Source organism: Entelurus aequoreus, linkage group LG18 (genome assembly GCF_033978785.1).
Source record: "Entelurus aequoreus isolate RoL-2023_Sb linkage group LG18, RoL_Eaeq_v1.1, whole genome shotgun sequence".
NCBI classification, from domain to species: domain Eukaryota; kingdom Metazoa; phylum Chordata; class Actinopteri; order Syngnathiformes; family Syngnathidae; genus Entelurus; species Entelurus aequoreus.
The window spans coordinates 24744927-24767862 of NC_084748.1; the positions used below are offsets into that span (position 1 = coordinate 24744927).

Sequence of the window (22936 nt, forward strand, 5' to 3'; positions counted from 1 at the left end):
AGTTAAAGGTAAATTGAGCAAATTGGCTATTTCAGGCAATTTATTTAAGTGTGTATCAAACTCTCCTCTCTGAGCTGCCACCTTACCGTGGTAGAGGAGTTTGCGTGTCCCAATGATCCTAGGAGCTATGTTGTCCGGGGGCTTTATGCCCCCTGGTAGGGTCTCCCAAGACAAACTGGTCCTAGGTGAGGGATCAGACAAAGAGCAGCTCGAAGACCTCAATGAAAAATAAAAACTATGGACCCAGATTTCCCTCGCCCGGACGCGGGTCACCGGGGCCCCCCTCTGGAGCCAGGCCCGGAGGTGGGGCACGATGGCGAGCGCCTGGTGGCCGGGCCTGTCCCCATGGGGCCCGGCCGGGCACAGCCCGAAGAGGCAACGTGGGTTCCCCCTCCATTGGGCTCACCACCCATAGCAGGGGTCATAGAGGTCGGGTGCGATGTGAGCTGGGCGGCAGCCGAAGGCAGGACACTTGGCGGTCCGATCCTCGGCTACAGAAGCTAGCTCTTGGGACGTGGAACGTCACCTCGCTGGGGGGGAAGGAGCCTGAGCTAGTGCGCGAGGTGGAGAAGTTCCGACTAGACATAGTCGGACTCACTTCGACGCACAGCAAGGGCTCTGGAACCAGTTCTCTCGAGAGGGGCTGGACACTCTTGTACTCTGGCGTTGCCGGCAGTGAGAGGCGACGGGCTGGGGTGGCAATTCTTGTTGCCCCGGCTCAGAGCCTGCATGTTGGAGTTCAACCCGGTGGACGAGAGGGTAGCTTCCCTCCGCCTTCGGGTGGGGGAACGGGTCCTGACTGTGGTTTGCGCTTACGCACCAAACCGCAGCTCAGAGTACCCACCCTTTTTGGATTCACTCGAGGGAGTACTTGAGAGTGCTCCCCCGGGTGATTTCCTCGTTCTACTGGGGGACTTCAATGCTCATGTTGGCAGCGACAGTGAAACCTGGAGAGGCGTGATTGGGAAGAATGGCTGCCCGGATCTGAACCCGAGCGGTGTTTTGTTATTGGACTTTTGTGCCCGTCACAGATTGTCCATAACAAACACCATGTTCAAACATAAGGGTGTCCATATGTGCACTTGGCACCAGGACACCCTAGGCCACAGTTCCATGATCGACTTTGTAGTTGTGTCGTCGGATTTGCGGCCTCATGTTTTGGACACTCGGGTGAAGAGAGGGGCGGAGCTTTCTACCGATCACCACCGGGTGGTGAGTTGGCTGCGATGGTGGGGGAGGATGCCGGACAGACCTGGCAGGCCCAAACGCATTGTGAGGGTTTGCTGGGAACGTCTGGCAGAGTCTCCTGTCAGAGAGAGTTTCAATTCCCACCTCCGGAAGAACTTTGAACATGTCACGAGGGAGGTGCTGGGCATTGAGTCTGAATGGACCATGTTCCGCACCTCTATTGTCGAGGCGGCTGATTGGAGCTGTGGCCGCAAGGTAGTTGGTGCCTGTCGTGGCGGTAATCCTAGAACCCGTTGGTGGACACCGGCGGTGAGGGATGCCGTCAAGCTGAAGAAGGAGTCCTATCAGGTTCTTTTGGCTCATAGGACTCCTGAGGCAGCGGACAGGTACCGACAGGTCAAGCGGTGTGCGGCTTCGGCGGTCGCGGAGGCAAAAACTCGGACATGGGAGGAGTTCGGGGAAGCCATGGAAAACGACTTCCGGACAGCTTCGAAGCGATTCTGGACCACCATCCGCCGCCTCAGGAGGGTGAAGCAGTGCACTATCAACACCGTGTATGGTGAGGATGGTGTTCTGCTGACCTCGACTGCGGATGTTGTGGATCGGTGGAGGGAATACTTCGAAGACCTCCTCAATCCCACCAACACGTCTTCCTATGAGGAAGCAGTGCCTGGGGAATCTGTGGTGGGCTCTCCTATTTCTGGGGCTGAGGTTGCTGAGGTAGTTAAAAAGCTCCTCGGTGGCAAGGCCCCGGGGGTGGATGAGATCCGCCCGGAGTTCCTTAAGGCTCTGGATGCTGTGGGGCTGTCTTGATTGACAAGACTCTGCAGCATCGCGTGGACATCGGGGGAGGTACCTCTGGATTGGCAGACCGGGGTGGTGGTTCCTCTCTTTAAGAAGGGGAACCGCAGGGTGTGTTCTAACTATCGTGGGATCACACTCCTCAGCCTTCCCGGTAAGGTCTATTCAGGTGTGCTGGAGAGGAGGCTACGCCGGTTAGTCGAACCTCGGATTCAGGAGGAACAGTGTGGTTTTCGTCCTGGTCGTGGAACTGTGGACCAGCTCTATACTCTCGGCAGGGTCCTTGAGGGTGCATGGGAGTTTGCCCAACCAGTCTACATGTGTTTTGTGGACTTGGAGAAGGCATTCGACCGTGTCCCTCGGGAAGTCCTGTGGGGAGTGCTCAGAGAGTATGGGGTATCGGACTGTCTGATTGTGGCGGTCCGCTCCCTGTATGATCAGTGCCAGAGTTTGGTCCGCATTGCCGGCAGTAAGTCGGACACGTTTCCAGTGAGAGTTGGACTCCGCCAAGGCTGCCCTTTGTCACCGATTCTGTTCATAACTTTTATGGACAGAATTTCTAGGCGCAGTCAAGGCGTTGAGGGGATCTGGTTTGGTGGCTGCAGGATTAGGTCTCTGCTTTTTGCAGATGATGTGGTCCTGATGGCTTCATCTGGCCAGGATCTTCAGCTCTCGCTGGATCGGTTCGCAGCTGAGTGTGAAGCGACTGGGATGAGAATCAGCACCTCCAAGTCCGAATCCATGGTTCTCGCCCGGAAAAGGGTGGAGTGCCACCTCCGGGCTGCGGAGGAGACCCTGCCCCAAGTGGAGGAGTTCAAGTACCTCGGAGTCTTGTTCACGAGTGAGGGAAGAGTGGATCATGAGATCGACAGGCGGATCGGTGCGGCGTCTTCAGTAATGCGGACGCTGTATCGATCCGTTGTGGTGAAGAAGGAGCTGAGCCGGAAGGCAAAGCTCTCAATTTACCGGTCGATCTACGTTCCCATCCTCACCTATGGTCATGAGCTTTGGGTTATGACCGAAAGGACAAGATCACGGGTACAAGCGGCCAAATTGAGTTTCCTCCGCCGGGTGGCGGGGCTCTCCCTTAGAGATAGGGTGAGAAGCTCTGCCATCCGGGGGGAGCTCAAAGTAAAGCCGCTGCTCCTCCACATCGAGAGGAGCCAGATGAGGTGGTTCGGGCATCTGGTCAGGATGCCACCCGAACGCCTCCCTAGGGAGGTGTTAAGGCACGTCCGACCGGTAGGAGGCCACGGGGAAGACCCAGGACACGTTGGGAAGACTATGTCTCCCGGCTGGCCTGGGAACACCTCAGGATCCCCTGGGAGGAGCTGGACGAAGTGGCTGGGGAGAGGGAAGTCTGGGCTTCCCTGCTTAAGCTGCTGCCCCCGCGACCCGACCTCGGATAAGCGGAAGAAGATGGATGGATGGATGGATGTATCAAACTGGTAGCCCTTCACATTAATCAGTACCCAAGAAGTAGCTCTTGGTTTCAAAAAGGTTGGTGACCCCTGCTGTAGAGAATGCTAAAGGCAGTGCCTTTAAGGCACGCTCCCAATACTGTTGTCCGGGTGGAAATCGGGAAAAAATTGGGAGAATGGTTTCCCCAGGAGGTTTTCGGGAGGGGCACTGAAATTCGGGAGTGTCCCGGGAAAATTGGGAGGGTTTGCAAGTATGGTCACAAGCTGTATCGTTCTGCAGGCCATGAAGAACAAAAGTTCACTCATTTATTTGTATGAATATTCCATCAAATTCACACTATGACTGGAGATTAAAATTAGGGGGTGCCCTTATTCGATACTGACATCAGTCCGATATTAACAAAAAACAAGTATGGGATCATAAATGCTTGCATATAAAATGTGTGACATAATCTCCGATACAAGCAGTCGTGCAGCGTGTTTACTTGTGCAAAGCTGGACAGGCAGTTAACATCTAAATGTCCTCCAATAAGCACACAAGGTTGGCCTTTTCTTGTATTTTAGTCAAGTCATTTCTGAGATAAACATGGTAGGCTAGCAGCTACACAACAGCTAAGCACACAAGTTAGACATACTGCAGACTTAAACAGCAGATTTGTCAATATAAAAAAAAATCAAATAATGACATATGACTTACAGATACAAAGTTTCCAAGGCAGAAGTGATTTAGAAAGTATCCGAAAGTAAAGTAACTTAAAGACAACATAAGTCCATTTCAGAGGGTTAAATAGGTTAGTGTTCTTCTCTCTATGACTAATGTCACTTGTTCAAACTTATAAGATTACAAAACAATAATACAAGTATGTACATTGGATCAATATCGGTGTCAACCAATACTCGAAGCTAAAATGTCGGTTTCGTATTGTAAGTGGAAAAAGTTTGGGATACTTCAAGTTGAAATCTGGTTATATTTCATGTATTTGCTAAAAACTCACTCCCGTTACATTCTGTCCTGGGACTTAAATGAGTCATCATCACCTTAGAGCAGGGGTGTAAACTCATTTTAGATCGGGGGCCACATGGAGAAAAATCTACTCCCAAGTGGGCCGGACAGGTAAAATCACGGCACGATAACTTAAAAATAAAGACAACTTCAGATTGTTTTCTTTGTTTAAAAATAGAACAAGCACATTCTGAAAATGCACAAATCATAATGCTGTTGGGTTTTTTTTTTTACACTTACATGTTGCGGTTAATAGTATTCTATCTTAATTTTCAGTTATTTATACTTTCTGACTAAATTATATGATAATGTTCATCATTGGTGTTAATTTTCAATCTATCAAGATACAAAAATAATATCAAAATCAAATTACAGGATGGTATTTATGTAGTTTGTTCATTTTCCTCGACTGATGTACTAATATAATGTGGTTTATTTTTATTTGTTTTACATATGTAGCATAATCTACAAAGATACAAATAATTGCTATTGCGACATCTAGTGGACACATTTAGAACAGCAGTTTATTTCATTAAAAAATGTCGGCTAATTTTTATACTTAGCAAACTCATCCCGCGGGCCGGATAAAACCTGTTCGGCCCGCGGGCCGTACGTTTGACACCACTGCCTTAGAACCTTGTACAAAAATGAAATAAAGTTTCTCAAGATGAACCATTACATATCTTATTGTAAATTATTATCACAGTGAGGAAAAAAGATAAGGTTATTTTGAGAGTTAAACAAATAAATAGCACTGATTCAGTAAAATTGTCGCCTAAACAATGAAGGGCTGACATTTTTTAAATTTTGTGACAAATTTGTAAAAACACTCAAAACAAATAACATTAAGCCTGAGAAAAAATACACAAAAAACTGAAGATATTACAAATTTAGCATTGTCAAAATACTATAAATATATCAAATACTATAAATATTTACAGTCGTGGTCAAAAGTTTACATACACTTGTAACGAACATAATGTCATGGCTGTCTTGATTTTCCACATGAAGCACATACTTGTTGGTCACAAAAAACATTCATGAAGTTTGGTTCTTTTATTAATTCATTATGGGTCTACTGAAAATGTGACCAAATCTGCTGGGTCAAAAGTATACATACAGCAACATACATTATCAATTTTGGTGAGGTAGAAAAGTTACAATTAAAACAAATTAGCTTCATGGCATGGCCTCTTAACTTCATGTGAGTGATTATGATTGATGACACCTGTTGACTTCTCTGAGCCCATTTAAATAGGGCTCATGTGATGCAGTCATTAGACTCGGTTACAAACACGACAATGGGAAAGTCAAAGGAACTCAGCACAGATCTGAAAAAAAAACTAATCATTGACTTGAACAAGTCAGGAAAGTCACTTGGAGCCATTTCAAAGCAGCTTAAGGTCCAAAGAGCAACTGTGCAGACAATTGTTTGTAAGTATAAAGTGCATGGCAGTTTTGTCACACACAGGGGTAAAGGAATGGCTAAATCAGGCTAGAATTTAAGTTTTAGAATGGCCTTCCCAAAGTCCTGACTTAAAACCCATTGAGAACATGTGGAGAGCAACTGTGCAGACAATTGGTCGTAAGTATAAAGTGCATGGCACAGTTTTGTCACTGCTACGATCAGTAAGAAAACGCAAGCTATCACCTGAGTAAATGGGACAATGAAAAAGGAGGATTACCTCCAAATTCTTCAGGACAACCTAAAATCATCAGCCTGGAGGTTGGGTCTTGGGCGCAGTTGGGTTTTCCAACAGGACAATGACCCCAAACACACGTCAAAAGTGGTAAAGGAATGGCTAAATCAGGCTAGAATTAAAGTTTTAGAACGGTCTTCCCAAAGTCCTGACTTAAAACCCATTGAGAACACGTGGAGAGAAACTGTGCAGACAATTGTTCGTAAGTATAAAGTGCATGGCACAGTTTTGTCACTGCTACGATCAGGAAGAAAACACAAGCTATCACCTGAGTAAATGGGACAATGAAAAAGGAGGATTACCTCCAAATTCTTCAGGACAACCTAAAATCATCAGCCCAGAGGTTGGGTCTTGGGCGCAGTTGGGTGTTCCAACATGACAATGACCCCAAATACACGTCAAAAGGGGTAAAGGAATGGCTAAATCAGGCTAGAATTAAAGTTTTAGAATGGCCTTCCCAAAGTCCTGACTTACCGTATTTCCTTGAATAGCCGCAGGGGCGTTAATTAATTTAAAACCTCCTGTCACACCTGCGTTTACCGGAAACCGGCGGGATGGCCGTGCATGCGGTAATTATTTTAAAACCTCTTCTCACTCCGGCGTTTACCAAAAGGAATCCATAAAATTTAGGCGTGCGCTTTGAGTGTGATGTAAGCATACCATCATGAAAAGCACATTTAATTAACAAAAACGTTATTATGGTCTTACCTGTACTTATAAATGGAGTCCATTTGTAGCTCCTTCTGACCAAAAGCATCGATAACTTGTTTATAGAAGTCTTCCTTGTTTTCTTTCTTCAGTTTTAAAAGTCTCTGTTTCGATGGAGATATTCCTTTAATTATTACCTCCTGCTTCGATTGAAAGTCCAGTTTAGAAAACTGTTTTATTTTAGATACCTGTATGTGATCCTCCATGTTAGAAGTTCAGGCAGAGGGAAAAAATAAATCTCTTGCTGCGTGTGTTCACTTCTTCTGCAGTACAGGAAGTCGCAAGAAGGATCACTAGCGCGGCAGCGCCCTCTACCACCAGGAGGCGGGAGTGATTTAATGACTTATACAGTATTTCACACACGCAGCTACGGTATATTAATAAAACATAGCTGCTTACTGTTCTCTTTAGCATACTGTACCGGTATTCAATAGCTTGAACCTTAAATCCTACTGAAAAGCTCTTTATCTTTTTTCCTTTGTGCGATTGTAAACTACTGAAATCAGCTTCCTCCATTTTGAAAAGGAGGACAGATGCGTCACTCGTGACGTAACGAATTTGACCCGGTGGAAGTTCTAGCCATATGCTAAATATTTTGCGAAACGAGTTTGACCCGGCGAAAATTATAGACATGCGATAATAAAATTAATATTTTGCGAAACGAATTTGATCCAGCTTCAATAATAAACCGGCGATAAGGCCAAGCATGCGTTAATTATTTTGAGAAACGAGTTTGACCCGGCAGTAATTCTAGACGTGCGAATACTATATTCCCTGCGCCAATTCAAGGAAATACGGTAAACCCCATTGAGAACATGTGGACAATGCTGAAGAAACAAGTCCATGTCAGAAAACCAACAAATGTAGCTGAACTTCACCAATTTTGTCAAGAGGAGTGGTAACAAATTCAACCAGAAGCTTGTGGATGGCTACCAAACGTGCCTTATTGCAGTGAAACTTGCCAAGGGACATGTAACCAAATATTAACATTGCTGTATGTATACTTTTGACCCAGCAGATTTGGTCACATTTTCAGTAGACCCATAATAAATTCATAAAAGAACCAAACTTCATGAGTGCTCCAATCACTCTATCACAAAAAAATAAGAGTTGTACAAATTATTGGAAACTCAAGACAGCCATGACATTATGTTCTTTACAAGAAAGTGAACTTTTGACCAGGACTGTAAGCATGTATAATTAAATATGTATATGTTGTTATTAGGAAACAAACAAGACACAAATGTTGGTGTGAAAAGCAAAAAATGATGGCTTTACTTCTGGAAATATTTTTGTTTTTAACACACAGACAAATCTCTCTTGTGCCAAAACAAAGCTCATATATTTGAAGAGACTGGATCATAAATCCAATAGTGGTGTAAAAAAAGACTTTTAGATTGTGCATTTATCGTAACCCCTTGGGACAAAGGAGAGGAACAGGTGCTATATTCAGAGTAGGCGACAGCACCTAAAGGCTAAATAGCAATTATCTTTCTCACAGACAACTTCTGCATCAGAGACTGATTGCTTAGCGCTGTTTGCTCGCTCGCAAACAACTTATCACGTTGTCTGCAAAGGAAAATTGCCGGTGTACATGCGGTGACTGGAAACTAAACGCGTATATGGAATGCATTCTCTTCTCTTAGAGCTAATAGATTATTCATGTTGTGTGGGAGCTTGGAAATGATTTGTTATCATCTCCTAATGAATTCTGTACATCTTCTTTATAGTTGGAAATGTTGATGCTTTTCAATGTTTAAGAGTCATTTCACTGAATCACTGCCATCCGCCGGTTGTAGAACTCTTCAAATAAACTCACACTTCTGTCTTTTTGTCATCTCTAAATTAGGGCTTGGGGATTAATAGGCACAAAATATATGGCAAAATTAGTCATGCAATTTATTTTGAACGCACATGCTCCTTGTAGCAACTGTGATTAATCGTGATTTAGAAAAAATAATCAATTGACAGCACGACTCGAAACTTTGAGCCGTTTCTTAAATCGTATGTTGGAGTTGCAGTCAGCACGGGGAAATTTCGTTATTTGTGTCTACGCTCTAGTATTAGGGATGTCCGATAATGGCTTTTTTGCCGATATCCGATATTGTCCAATTCTTAATTACCAATACCGATATAAACCGATACCGATACATACAGTCGTGGAATTAACACATTATTATGCCTAATTTGGACAACCAGGTATGGTGAAGATAAGGTCCTTTTTAAAAAAACGTATAATAAAATAAAATAAGATAAATAAATAAATAAAAAATTCTTGAATAAAAAAGAAAGTAAAACACTATATAAAAACAGTTACATAGAAACTAGTAATTAATGAAAATGAGTAAAATTAACTGTTAAAGGTTAGTACTATTAGCGGACCAGCATCACGCATAATCATGTGTGCTTACGGACTATATCCCTTGCAGACTGTATTGATATATATTGATATATAATGTAGGAACCAGAATATTAATAACAGAAAGAAACAACCCTTTTGTGTGAATGTGTGTAAATGGGGGAGGGAGGTTTTTTGGGTTGGCACACTTATTGTAAGTGTATCTTGTGTTTTTTATGTTCATTTAATAAAAAATAAAATAAAGTAAAATAAAATAAATAAAAACGATACCGATAATTAAAAAAACGATACCGATAATTTCCGATATTACATTCACCTGCAGCTCGGTGGCAGCGGTGTTCAATATAATCAACAGGCTCAGTGTTCTACCCGGTAGAGGTAGTAAGTACACAGGGAAATGTGTACTTACTACTGCGACTGGGTAGAGGTTGCATCATTCACAGCTTTTGCAGGCCACGTGTGGGCAGAATGGGCGGGAGTAGTCAGTGTGTATGTGTTTTTGACGGGTAAAGTGTAATAAATACACAACACCACATGTGTACTTACTACTTCTGCCCGGTAGAAGCATCACTATCTATCTGAGCACAGATTTGTATTCATTAGTCCTACCCAGTAAAGGTAGTAAATACACAGGAACACATGTACCTGGTGCTAGGTGGCAGCAGTGCTCAATTGTGTCTACAGGTTCTGTGTTCTACCCAGTAGTAGTTGGAAGTACATAGGGAAACATGTGTACTTACTTCTCCTACTGGGTAGGTTGCATCATTAACATCCTCTGCAGGCCATGTGTAGGCAGAATGGGTGGGAGTAGTCAGTGTGTATGTGTTTTTGACGGGTAAAGTGTAATAAATACACAGCAACACATGTGTACTTACTACTTCTGCCCGATAGAAGCAGCACTATCTATTTGAGCACAGATTTGTATTCATTAGTCCTACCCAGTAAAGGTAGTAAATACACAGGAACACATGCACCTGGTGCTAGGTGGCAGCAGTGCTCAATCGAGTCTACAGGTTCTGTGTTCTACCCAGTAGTAGTTGGAAGTACATAGGGAAACATGTGTACTTACTTCTCCTACTGAGTAGGTTGCATCATTAACATCCTCTGCAGGCCATGTGTAGGCAGACTGGGCAGGGGTAGTAAGTGTGCATGTGTTTTTGCGTACATTTACTACTGGGTAGAAGTAGTAAGCACGCAAGAACACATCTTCTGGATAGAAGTAATAAGTACAGACATCTAATTTATTTTGAGTACACATATGTATTCACTACTCCTACCCAGTAGAGGTAGCAGGTACACAGGAACACATGTGCCTGGAGCTAGGTGGCAGCAGTGCTCAATTAAATCAACAGGCTCCCTGTTCTACCCAGTAGAAGTAGTGAGTACACAGGGAAACAGGTGTACTTACTACTTCTACTTGGCAGAGGTTGCATCGTTCACATCCTCTGCAGGCCATGTGTAGGCAGACTGGGCAGGGCTAGTAAGTGTGCATGTGTTTTTGCGTACATGTACTACTGAGTAGGAGTAGTAAGTATGCAAGAACACATCTTCTAGATAGAAGTAGTAAGTACACATGTATTATTTATTTTGAGCGCACATCTGTATTCACTACTCCTACTCAGTAGAAGTAGTAGGTACACAGGAACACATGTACCTGGAGCTCGGTGGCAGCGGTGCTCAATTGAATCAACAGGCTTCCTGTTCTACCCAGTAGGAGTAGTAAGTACACAGGGAAATATGTGTACTTACTACTCCTACTGGGTAAAGGTTGCATTGTTCACATCCTCTGCAGGGAATGTGTAGACAGACTGGGCGGAAGTAGTAGGTGTGCATGAGTTTTTGCGTACGTTAACGATTGGGTAAAAGCAGTAAGGACACAGGGACACATCTTTTGGCGTGTAGTAGTGGGTACACATACATTTGTTCCTGTGTACTTACTACCTCTACTGGGTAGAAGTTGCATTATTCACATCCTTTGCAGCCACAAAATGTAATCACTTGTTCATTTCTGACATTTCCTAATATTTTCATTAAAACTCACACATATTTTTGAGCGATGTTGCTAACTAACACGCTAACAGACCCCATCAAACACATAACCTCCTGGCAGAAGTAAATAACTGAAAGATAAATGAAAGCCATGTCTGTCGGCGCGTGTTTGCTTTGTTTGTCCGAGTAAATCCTCTTGTCAAGTCATCCACTCGTTTTGTCTCCGTGGGTGGACTTTGTGGTAACAGGGACAGTAAAGATTTGAATCCTACAACAAATTACCATTTAATTCGATTAAAAGTGGATTCATAATAAAAACTGATTTACCGCAATATATTGTTTGGTATATAAATCATAATAAAAACTCTCCTGTTTTGGCTGTTAACTTATGACCTATACAGTTGTGGTCAAAAGTTTACATACACTTGTAAAGAACATAATGTCATGGCTGTTTTGAGTTTCCAATCATTTCTACAACTCTTATTTTTTGTGATAGAGTGACTGGAGCACATACTTGTTGGTCACAAAAAACATTCATAAAGTTTGGTTCTTTTATGAATTTATTATGGGTCTACTGAAAATGTGAGCAAATCTGCTTGGTCAAAAGTATACATACAGCAATGTTAATATTTAGTTACATGTCCTTTGGCAAGTTTCACTGCAATAAGGCGCTTTTGGTAGCCATCCACAAGCTTCTGGTTGAATTTTTGACCACTCCTCTTGACAAAATTGGTGCAGTTCAGCTAAATGTGTTGGTTTTCTGACATGGACTTGTTTCTTCAGCATTGTCCACACGTTTAAGTCGGGACTTTGGGAAGGCCATTCTAAAACCTTAATTCTAGCCTGATTTAGCCATTCCTTTACCACTTTTGACATGTGTTTGGGGTCATTGTCCTGTTGGAACACCCAACTGCGCCCAAGACCCAACCTCCGGGCTGATGATTTTAGGTTGTCCTGAAGAATTGTCCCATTTACTCTCTGTAAAGCACCAGTTCCATCCAGCAAAACAGGCCCAGAGCATAATACTACCACCATCATACTTGACAATAGGAATGGTGTTCCTGGGATTAAAGGCCTCACCTTTCCTCCTCCAAACATTGCTGGGTATTGTGGCCAAACAGCTCAATTTTGGTTTCATCTGACATTACATGGACAAAGATAAGACCTTTTGGAGGAAAGTTCTGTGGTCAGATGAAAAAAAAAAATAGTTGATTTGCCACAATACCCAAAAATATGTTTGGAGGAGTAAAAGTGAGGCCTTTAATCCCAGGAACACCAATTCCTACCGTCAAGCATGGTGATAGTAGTATTATGCTCTGGGCCTGTTTTGCTGCCAATGGAACTGGTGCTTTACAGAGAGTAAATGGGACAATGAAAAATGAGGATTACTTCCAAATTCTTCAGAACAGCCTAAAATCATCAGCCCGGAGGTTGGGTCTTGGGCGCAGTTGGATGTTCCAACATGACAATGACCCCAAACACATGTCAAAAGTGGTAAAGGAATAGCTAAATCAGGCGAGAATTAAGGTTTTAGAATGGCCTTCCCAAAGTCGTGACTTAAACCCCATTGAGAACATGTGGACAATGCTGAAGAAACAAGTACATGACAGAAAACCAACAAATTTAGCTGAACTGCACCAATTTTGTCAAGAGGAGTGGTCAAAAATTCAACCAGAAGCTTGTGGATGGCTACCAAAAGCGCCTTATTGCAGTGAAACTTGCCAAGGGACATGTAACGGAATATTAACATTGCTGTATGTATACTTTTGACCCAGCAGATTTGATCACATTTTCAGTAGACCCATAATAAATGTGTAAAAGAACCAAACTTCATGAATGTTTTTGTGATTAACAAGTATGTGCTCCAATCACTCTATCACACAAAAAAATAAGAGTTGTAGAAATTATTGGAAACTCAAGACAGCCATGACATTATGTTCTTTACAAGTGTATGTAAACTTTTGACCACGACTGTAAGTGTGAAGATGGCCTAATAAAACATATTTTGAATCTATTCAGAATCTTTATAAATTAAAAAAAAAATCAGCACCCTTTAAAGGTAGACAACAAATGTTGTTTTCCAGTGGTTAATGTAGTTAAAATGTATCGTCTTAATTGTAGTTATGAATTATGCAACCAGATCTAAGTGCAGAACACGGTTTAACACATAAATATATTGTACACTTAATTTGATCCTGCATTTATACATTTTATTTCCTGGACCTACCAATGGAACTAATTGGGTGGAATGTATTTTAAAAAAAATATTGCATGCATTGCTTCATATAACATTCGCTCTGTTGACATACTGTATACAGTATATTATTTCCCAGACTAAGGTGCGAGCTGGTTGTTTGTGGACGTCCAAATCATGTTTTCTATTACAGTATATTCTATAACAGCATATGAGATGATGGAAGGAATACAAACATGAGCTGAACTTGATGTTGTTAACCTTTACTTGTATCATACTTGCCAACCCTCCCGTTTTTAGCGGGAGAATCCCGTTATTCAGCACCTCTCCCGACAACCTCCCGGCAGAGATTTTCTCCTGACAAACTCCCGGTATTCAGCCGGAGCTGGAGGCCACGCCCCCTCCAGCTCAATGCGGACCTGAGACTGAGTGGGGACAGCCTGTTCTCACGTCCGCTTTCCCACAATATAAATACGCTTGCAAGTTCCAAAACGAATGGAAACAAGAATTTCAGTTCATCCAGGACAGTTCGAAGGGGAAGGTGTATGTTGCCTGTAAATATGTAGAACAGACTTCTCCATTGAACACGGTGGCCGAAATGATTTCTCAGTCATGAACAGAGAAGTTAAACAGGACAATACTGCCATCTAATGGATAGATAATTCAAGTATTTATTTTATGTAAATAAAATAAATATATATATATATAGCTAGAATTAACTGAAAGTCAAGTATTTCATACATATATATATATATATATATATATATGTATGAAATATATATGAAATACTCGAGTTGGTGAATTCTAGCGGTAAATAACCACGCCCCCAACCACGCCCCCCCTACCCCCCACCTCCCGATATTGGAGGTCTCAAGGTTGGCAAGTATGACTTGTATGAGCATCAGATAAAAAAAACATGATTTTGAAAGGGAAATTTACTGCCATTGGGAGGAAAAAAATAGGGGGCCACAGCAGATCCATAGGAGTCCAATTTAAATTTGAGTTTATTTTTCTGGCACATGAATACAGACAATATTTAAAATTAGTAAGGGGGCGTCTATTGACTTGGGTTTGGAGAAACGGGGTAAACACTGATTACATTTCACAAAAATGACAAAAAATAACAGTCAGGGGTGTCCCGATACAACTTTTTATTCCGATACAACACCGATAATTGGAGCCTTGCGTATCGGCTGATATTATACACTATGAGCAAGAATCATACAGTACATACATTTATTATCATGTAGTGTGGAATGATTGAAAAGGTTCGATAAAGTGAAATTAGTCAAACATAGAACAATGGTAAGTATGAAAAACACTAACCTATTTATTATTAACTGTCTGGAATGGACTTATGCTCTCTTTAAGATGAAATGGAGTGGTCATTTTGTTTGGCGACACCTAGTGGTCACAATAATTTGGTATCCAATACGCAACTTTGATTGATATTTGTTCATATTGACAAATGTGCTTTTTTAAGTCTGCAATATTGTTCAATTAAGGACACTTATTACTCGTGTCTAGCCTGTGTGCTACTGCGTGCTAAGCTGCTGTGTAGCTGCTAGCACCTAGTAGCCTATAGCAGTGGTCCCCAACCTTTTTTGTAGCTGCTTGAAAATTTGTCCCACGGACCGGGGATGGGGGCGATGTTGTTTTATTTTTATTTTATTTTTTTCATAAGGAAATACAATCATGTGCGCTTACGGACTGTATCCCTGCAGACTGTATTGATCTATATTGATATATAATGTATATATTGTGTTTTTATGTTGATTTAATTTTTAAAAAAAATAATTAAAAAAAAAAAAAATTTTTAAATATTTTTTTAATTTCTTGTGCGTCCCGGTACCAATCGGTCCACGGCCCGGTGGTTGGGGACCACTGGCCTATAGCCTACCTTACTCAAGACGCACCTGTTCAAAATTGCATACTCACTATAATTGCCCCGACACTGTTGTTTATTCGTTGGCTACATGTTAATTTTATCATTTTTGATGCTTTATCATTAACTTGTAAACTATTTGATCTGTACACTGTAAAGCAGGGGTGTCAAAGTCAAGGCCCCCGAGCCAGATCCGGCCCGCGGATGAATTATCTATGGCCCCCGGGATGATATTTGATTAGTATTAGAACACAGCCGCCTGCTGCTGTTTTGCACGCACCACTACTCCATCAGTGTTGGCGCTAGGACTTTTCAAAATGGGGTCCCACCAAGTCATAAAAATGGGGTCCCACAGTAAATTTTTGAGGTCCCACTTTTTAAAAAAAACAAATGATAAATGTATGCATTATCCTGACGTCCATTGCACCGGTCTACCCTAGAGGGGGGCGGGGGGTCACCCACACCTGCGGTCCTCTCCAAGGTTTCTCATTGTCATCCCACTGGGTTGAGTTTTTCCTTGCCCTGATGTGGGATCTGGACCAAGGATGTCGTTTTAACTTGTGCAGCCCTTTGAGACACTTGTGATTTAGGGCTATATAAATAAACATTGATTGATTGATTGTTGTATCTCACATTCTTTACTGTGTTTTGGAAAAAAGTTGTCATAAATGTTACTTAATTCATAAAAAAGAAAACACATTTTTATGCAAATGTAAATGTATCCAGTTATAAACATTCATTCACTTTCTTCTTTCATTCATGGATCTAAACTTTACTACTGCCGGTATTTTTTTCTATATTTTTATTGTAATATTTTCAGAATGTGTTTGTTGTATTTTTGGCCAAAGTAAGACAAATACAACAATCTGAAGCTGTCTTTATTTTTTAGTTTTAATGCCATGATTTTAATAGTCCGGCCCACGTGTGCACGGATTTTCTTCCATGTGGCCCCTGAGCTAAAATGAATTCGACACTCCTGCTGTAAAGTGTCCTTGGTTCAATAGGAAAAACGCTTATAAATTAAATGTATTATTATTATTATGATTGCCATTTTACCTTTTCTAAATGACTTGACTAAATTAGAAGAAAAGAACAACCTTGTGTGCTTATTGGAGGACATTTAGATGTTAATCGTATCGGAGATTTTACACGCAAGCCCGTATCACCTCATACTTGATTGATGATACGGACCAATTTTCGATATCGCGATTGGATCGGGACACCCCTACAGTGAGAACAACACAACAAAACAGTTGCACTTTTGAGCTCCTTAAAATAGGAGAATGAGATAAAGAGTCCAGATCACAATCAAGCGAGCCCTCTTTAGTATCTGTTCTGGACCAGACCAAAGTCATACGGTCCCAGAGATTTTTCATACTGATACTCACAGAGAAAGGTGGGTTTGTACGGAAGCGTCCCCCTATCATACTCTTTCCTCTCTAGCGTGCTGGTGCTGTACTGCTGCTGTTGCTGATGGAGGTGATGGTGAAGGCTGTTGTGTGACTGTGACCTGAGACCATCCTTGCCAAAGGTGGAGAATGACCTATCGTTGGTCGAGGTCAAGGCCACTTCGGGAAGGTCGATAGAGGCGGGTACCTCAGTGTCTGGTAGCGTGGCGTCCATCCCGGGGACGTGGAGGTTGCTGCGGTAGTCCGGCCCCTGGCGCCCGTCAGAGGGGACGAAGGACGGCATCCAGCAGCGGTCCGAGTGGCCCAGGGCCTTGCACTCCTCTGTGCAGTTGGAGAACAGGTCAGCACCTGCAGTGATGATACATGGAGGGTCAAAAGGCCCGACGAAAAAAGTTATGACTCATTTTCATGTCATTATAAGAAAAAAATACAACAGAAATAATGAATCATGATGACACTGATGAAGCGCACCTCATTCATTGTGAAGAGTGCATGGAGATTTAACGATAAACAGTATTAAATAGAGATGTCCGATAATGGCTTTTTTGCCGATCTCCGATATTCTGATATTGTCCAACTCTTAATTACCGATACCGGTATCGACCGATACCGATATATACAGTCGTGGAATTAACACATTATTATGCCTAATTTTGTTGTGATGCCCCTCTGGATGCATTAAACAATGTAACAAGATTTTCCAAAATAAATCAACTCAAGTTATGGAAAAAAATGCCAACATGGCACTGCCATATTTATTATTGAAGTCACAAAGTGCATTATTTTTTTTAACATGCCTCAAAACAGCAGCTTGGAATTTGGGACATGCTCTCCCTGAGAGAGCCTGAGAAGGTTGAGGTGGGCGGGGTTGGGGGGGGGGGGGTGTTGAGGTGGGAGGGGAGTATAGGGGGTTGCAGGGGGGTGTATATTGTAGCGTCCCGGAAGAGTTAGTGCTGCAAGGGCTTCTGGGTATTTGTTCTGTTGTGTTTATGTTGTGTTACGGTGCGGATGTTCTCCCGAAATGTGTTTGTCATTCTTGTCTGGTGTGGGTTCACAGTGTGGTGCATATTTGTAACAGTGTTAAAGTTGTTTATACGTCCACCCTCAGTGTGACCTGTATGGCTGTTGATTAATTATGTCTTGCATTCACTTGTGTGTGTGTGAAAAGCCGCATATATTATGTGACTGGGCTGGCACGCAAAGGCAGTGCCTTTAAGGTTTATTGGCGCTCTGTACTTCTCCCTACGTCCGTGTACACAGAGCCGTTTTAAAAAGTAATACATTTTACTTTTTGAAACCGATACCAATAATTTTGAAACCGATACCGATAATTCCCGATATTACGTTTTAAAGCATTTATCGGCCGATAATATTGGCAGTCCGATATTATCGGACATCTCTAGTATTAAAGGTAAACCGGGGTAAAACTCCCGACAGTTAGTTCGAATCATCTACAACTGCGATTAATAACCGCACCTCGATAAACTCACGGACCGGAGATGCTGCTCATTTACTGGGGAAGCAAGCTAGCGCGCTAACCGCAGCTGGCTTTAATGTTAACATGAATACAAGAGACATTAATGTATTTCCCCATTAAGAAACATTAGACAACAATCTGAAATTGAATAAACACACTGATGTCTGAGCAAGTAAGATATTCAATTGTGTACATTGAACCCACAGGATGTGCTCTTTTAAAACAATGATTATTTATACTCAGGATTAGTGTTGTCCTGATACCATTTTTTTGGTACCGGTACCGGTACCAAAACTATTTCGATATGTTTTGGTACTTTTCTAAATAAAGGGGGCCACAAAAAAATGGCATTATTGGCTTTATTTTAACAAAAAATCGTATGGTACATTAATCATATGTTTCTTATTGCAAGTTTGTCCTTAAATCAAATAGTGATCATACTAGACAACTTGTTTTTTAGTAGAAAGTAAGCAAACAAAGGCTCCTAATTTAGCATATTGTGTCATTTATTATTCTAGTATTTTGTCAAAATTATTAAGGACAAGTGGTAGAAAATTAGTTATTAATTTACTTGTTCATTTACTGTTAGGCTGGCAAGCAGATATTATCTAATAAGCAACATATTTGTACAGTGCACTATAATCGATGTCCTTGGCACACTGTTCAGCTATTAATTGCACAACTTGACAACACACAAAGAAAGACAGTTATGTGAGATAAATATACATTCTAGATTTATAACACTGGTTGCTGTATTTAAATGGGACAGAGGCCTAGATGCCAATTGTGCACACTCAGTGTAGTTACACACAATAAAAAAAATAAAAAAAATAAAATAAAAAAAATGTGACCATTTTAGTCATAAATTATTCAACATTTGAAAATAATGCTTAATTTCAGGCTAAAATAACAACACACAATAAGGTTAGACTGAAATGTACTTATTGAAAATGTTGTGAAATTATTATTTTTGACTTGAAGTGCATTAAAGTGCTCAGTACTCCCTGACACTGGGAGGTCGTGAGTTCAAACCCCGGCCGAGTCAGACCAAAGACTATAAAAATGGGACCCATTACCTCCCTGCTTGGCACTCAGCATCATGGGTTGGAATTGGGGGTTAAATCACCAAATATTTCCTGAGCGCTGCCACCGCTGCTGCTCGCTGCTCCCCTCACCTCCCAGGGGGTGAACATGGGGATGGGTCAAATGCAGAGGACATATTTCACCACACCTCGTGTGTGTGTGTGTGACTATCGTTGGGACTTTAACTTTGATCTGCAATAATGAATAATCAATAAAAGTGCTTTCTAGACAACTTTAAAGATGTGTGCGTGGTCTGCAATACTATACTTTAGTCGACAAAATGTACTGTTATTTTAGTCGACAAAAATGTTGAGGAATTTAGCCCACTAAAACTGGACTAAAACTAACTTAATTCAGATGACAAAAGTATGAATAAACTTAAATACATTTTTGTCAAAAAAGTATGACTAAAACTAAATTAAAAACTGCTGTCAAAATTAACACTGCTCTTAAGAAAAGAAATATAATACAAATATATATATATATATGTATATATATGTATTTACATATATAAATGTATATATATATATGCACACACATATGTATTTATAAACACACATATACATAACTATATATATGCACTAGAGATGCAATATCGGAAATTATCGGTATCGTTTTTTTTATTATCTGTATCGTTTTTTTGTTTTTTGTTTTTATTAAATCAACATAAAAAACACAAGATACACTAACAATTAGTGCACCAACCCAAGAAACCTCCCTCTCCCATTTACACTCATTCACACAAAAGGGTTGTTTCTTTCTGTTATTAATATTCTGGTTCCTACATTATATATCAATATATATCAATACAGTCTGCAAGGGATACAGTCCGTAAGCACACATGATTGTGCGTGCTGCTGGTCCGCTAATAGTACTAACCTTTAACAGTTAATTTTACTCATTTTCATTAATTACTAGTTTCTATGTAATTGTTTTTATATTGTTTTACTTTCTTTTTTATTCAAGAAAAAGTTTTTAATTTATTTATCTTATTTTATTTTATTAATTTAAAAAAAAAGGACCTTATCTTCACCATACCTGGTTGTCCAAATTAGGCATAATAATGTGTTAATTCCACGACTGTATATATCAGTATCGGTTGACATCGGTATCGGTTGATATCGGTATCGTTAATTAAAGAGTTGGACAATATCGAAATATCAGATATCAGCAAAAAGCCATTATCGGACATCCCTAATATGCACACATACATATGTGTATATACACACACATACATATATACGTACACATATATACATGTATATGCACATACACATTGTATTTTTAAGTCGAATTTTGAAAATATTCAATGGATTTAGAATTGGGATGAATTCGAATTGCAATAAGGATGTGAATCGATTTTTTGTGTACTTTGTAGTGTATTATTATTATTATGGGAAATACCTTAAAACCATTGGTTTTCAAACTTATAACAATATTTAATATTTGTTATAGTATAATGTCTATATTTTTCTTTAAATACAACTCGGTTAAGATTTGAGCACATCCAACAATACTGCGTTAATGATGATAAATATGATACTTTTGCTCACAATAACCATGACATGAATCGTTACATCCCTCGTGAAATCAAAGCTGTTTCAAACGTAAACACACCATAAGCAGCGAAAAAAACAACCACAAGTCAAATACCACCCTCACATAAAAACTACAATTATCTGCATAAAAGGCAACAACCTGCTTAATTGCACTTTAATGCACTTCAATCCTCCCCTTGTATGCATACATTCAGCTCCTGCCAAACACAAAACCTCCAAAAAGATCAAATTACGTTAGAAATTATATAATAGAAGGAGCAGCATGAAAGGGATTCCAGTTATGTTAATTACACTCTTAGAGAGAACAAAGAGGGGAGGGTGGGTTGGGGGGGGGGGGTAAGTGCATGAGAGATATTATAAAATGAAGACAGGACCAAGAGACATGAACAGAGTCATCATAATAATTACACCCTGCAGACTATTTCCACCTGCACAAATGGGATTTGTGTTTTTCTTCATGATTTCCCCGGTAGCTGCTGCGACGTGGGAAAAGATGGAAGGTTTTTCGATCGAAGTGGGAGACGTCAGTTTGAAGGCGCACATTAGGGAGGAGTAGGCGAGGGGGTTGAACAGAGAAGGAACGAAAAGCGGACAACCTTAACCTTTAACCTCTCACCACTATCTGATACAAGCAGTCCTGCGGCGGGTTTACTTGTGCAAAGCTGGACAGCCAGTTAACATCCGAATGTCCTCCAAAAAACACACAAAGTTGGTCTTTTCTTGGATTTTAGTCCAGTCATTTACAAAAGGTAAACACGGTAAGCTATACACGACTAGGAGCTAGCAGCTACACAACAGCAATGCACACAATAGCACACAAGCTAAACATTCGTAATAAGTGTCCTTAATTGAACAATATTGCAGTCTAAAACAGCACATTTGTCACTATAAACAAGTATCAAAAAACTATAGTTGCATATTACTCGTACAAAGTTCTATGACAGAGGTGTATTAGAAAGTATCCAGTAACAAATGTGTCTGCCTCATTCAACACATACAAAGTTCTCCGACAGAAGCGTATTAAAAAGTATCCAGTAACAAATGTGTCTGCATCATTCGACACATACAAAGTTCTACGGCATAAGTGTATTAGAAAGTATCCAGTAACAAATGTGTCTGCATCATTCAACACATACAAAGTTCTACGACAGAAGTGTATTAGAAAGTATCCAGTAACAAATGTGTCTGCATCATTCGACACATACAAAGTTCTACGACAGAAGTGTATTACAAAGTATCCAGTAACAAATGTGTCTGCATCATTCGACACATACAAAGTTCTACGACAGAAGTGTATTAGAAAGTATCCAGTAACAAATGTGTCTGCATCATTCGACACACACAAAGTTCTCCGACAGAAGTGTAATACAAATTATCCAGTAACAAATGTGTCTGCCTCATTCAACACATACAAAGTTCTCCGACAGAAGCATATTAAAAAGTATCCAGTAACAAATGTGTCTGCATCATTCGACACAAACAAAGTTCTACGACAGAAGCGTATTAGAAAGTATCCAGTAACAAATGTGTCTGCATCATTCAACACATACAAAGTTCTACGACAGAAGTGTATTAGAAAGTATCCAGTAACAAATGTGTCTGCATCATTCGACACATACAAAGTTCTACGACAAAAGCGTATTAGAAAGTATCCAGTAACAAATGTGTCTGCATCATTCGACACATACAAAGTTCTACGACAAAAGCGTATTAGAAAGTATCCAGTAACAAATGTGTCTGCATCATTCAACTTACTGCGTCAAGAGATCATCTTAATACAGTATTGTGGACACTAGGTGTCTCTAAAAGAAAACAATTATCACTACACTTCAACTTAACGACTGCATAAGTTCATTCCGGAAGGTTACTAATAAATAGGTTATTTTTTTATAATTTTTTGTTCGACTCATTTCCCTTAAACACCTTTTCTAACATTTAACACTACAAAATAATAATAGTATGTGCTATGATTTGTGTCGATAAGGTACTAAATGAATGTCAGTATCGGCCAATAATTAAGGCTCCAATATCAGTATAGTACCGGAAGTAACAAAGTTGTATCTGAACACACCTAACATTTTCCTTGGAGAGTGACTTCTACCGTATCTACTTCCAGCTGCTTCTCTGTCAAATACACCATCAGCTGTTTCTCCATATTTT

At 40.8% G+C, this 22936-nt stretch overlaps 1 protein-coding gene across 3 annotated transcripts in view; it reads right to left on the minus strand.

Moving 5' to 3' along the window:
* The window catches only part of pcdh10a (protocadherin 10a), a 77579-nt gene that overhangs the window by 5643 nt on the left and 49000 nt on the right, over positions 1–22936 (minus strand). Inside the window, exon 4 of one of the 3 annotated variants that reach the window (XM_062026795.1) lies at positions 16845–17005. In XM_062026795.1, coding sequence (XP_061882779.1) covers positions 16845–17005 — 161 coding nt within the window. Of the gene's footprint in view, positions 1–14267; positions 17006–22936 lie in introns of those variants that run through there. The other 2 variants (XM_062026794.1, XM_062026793.1) reach the window with 2 other exon arrangements.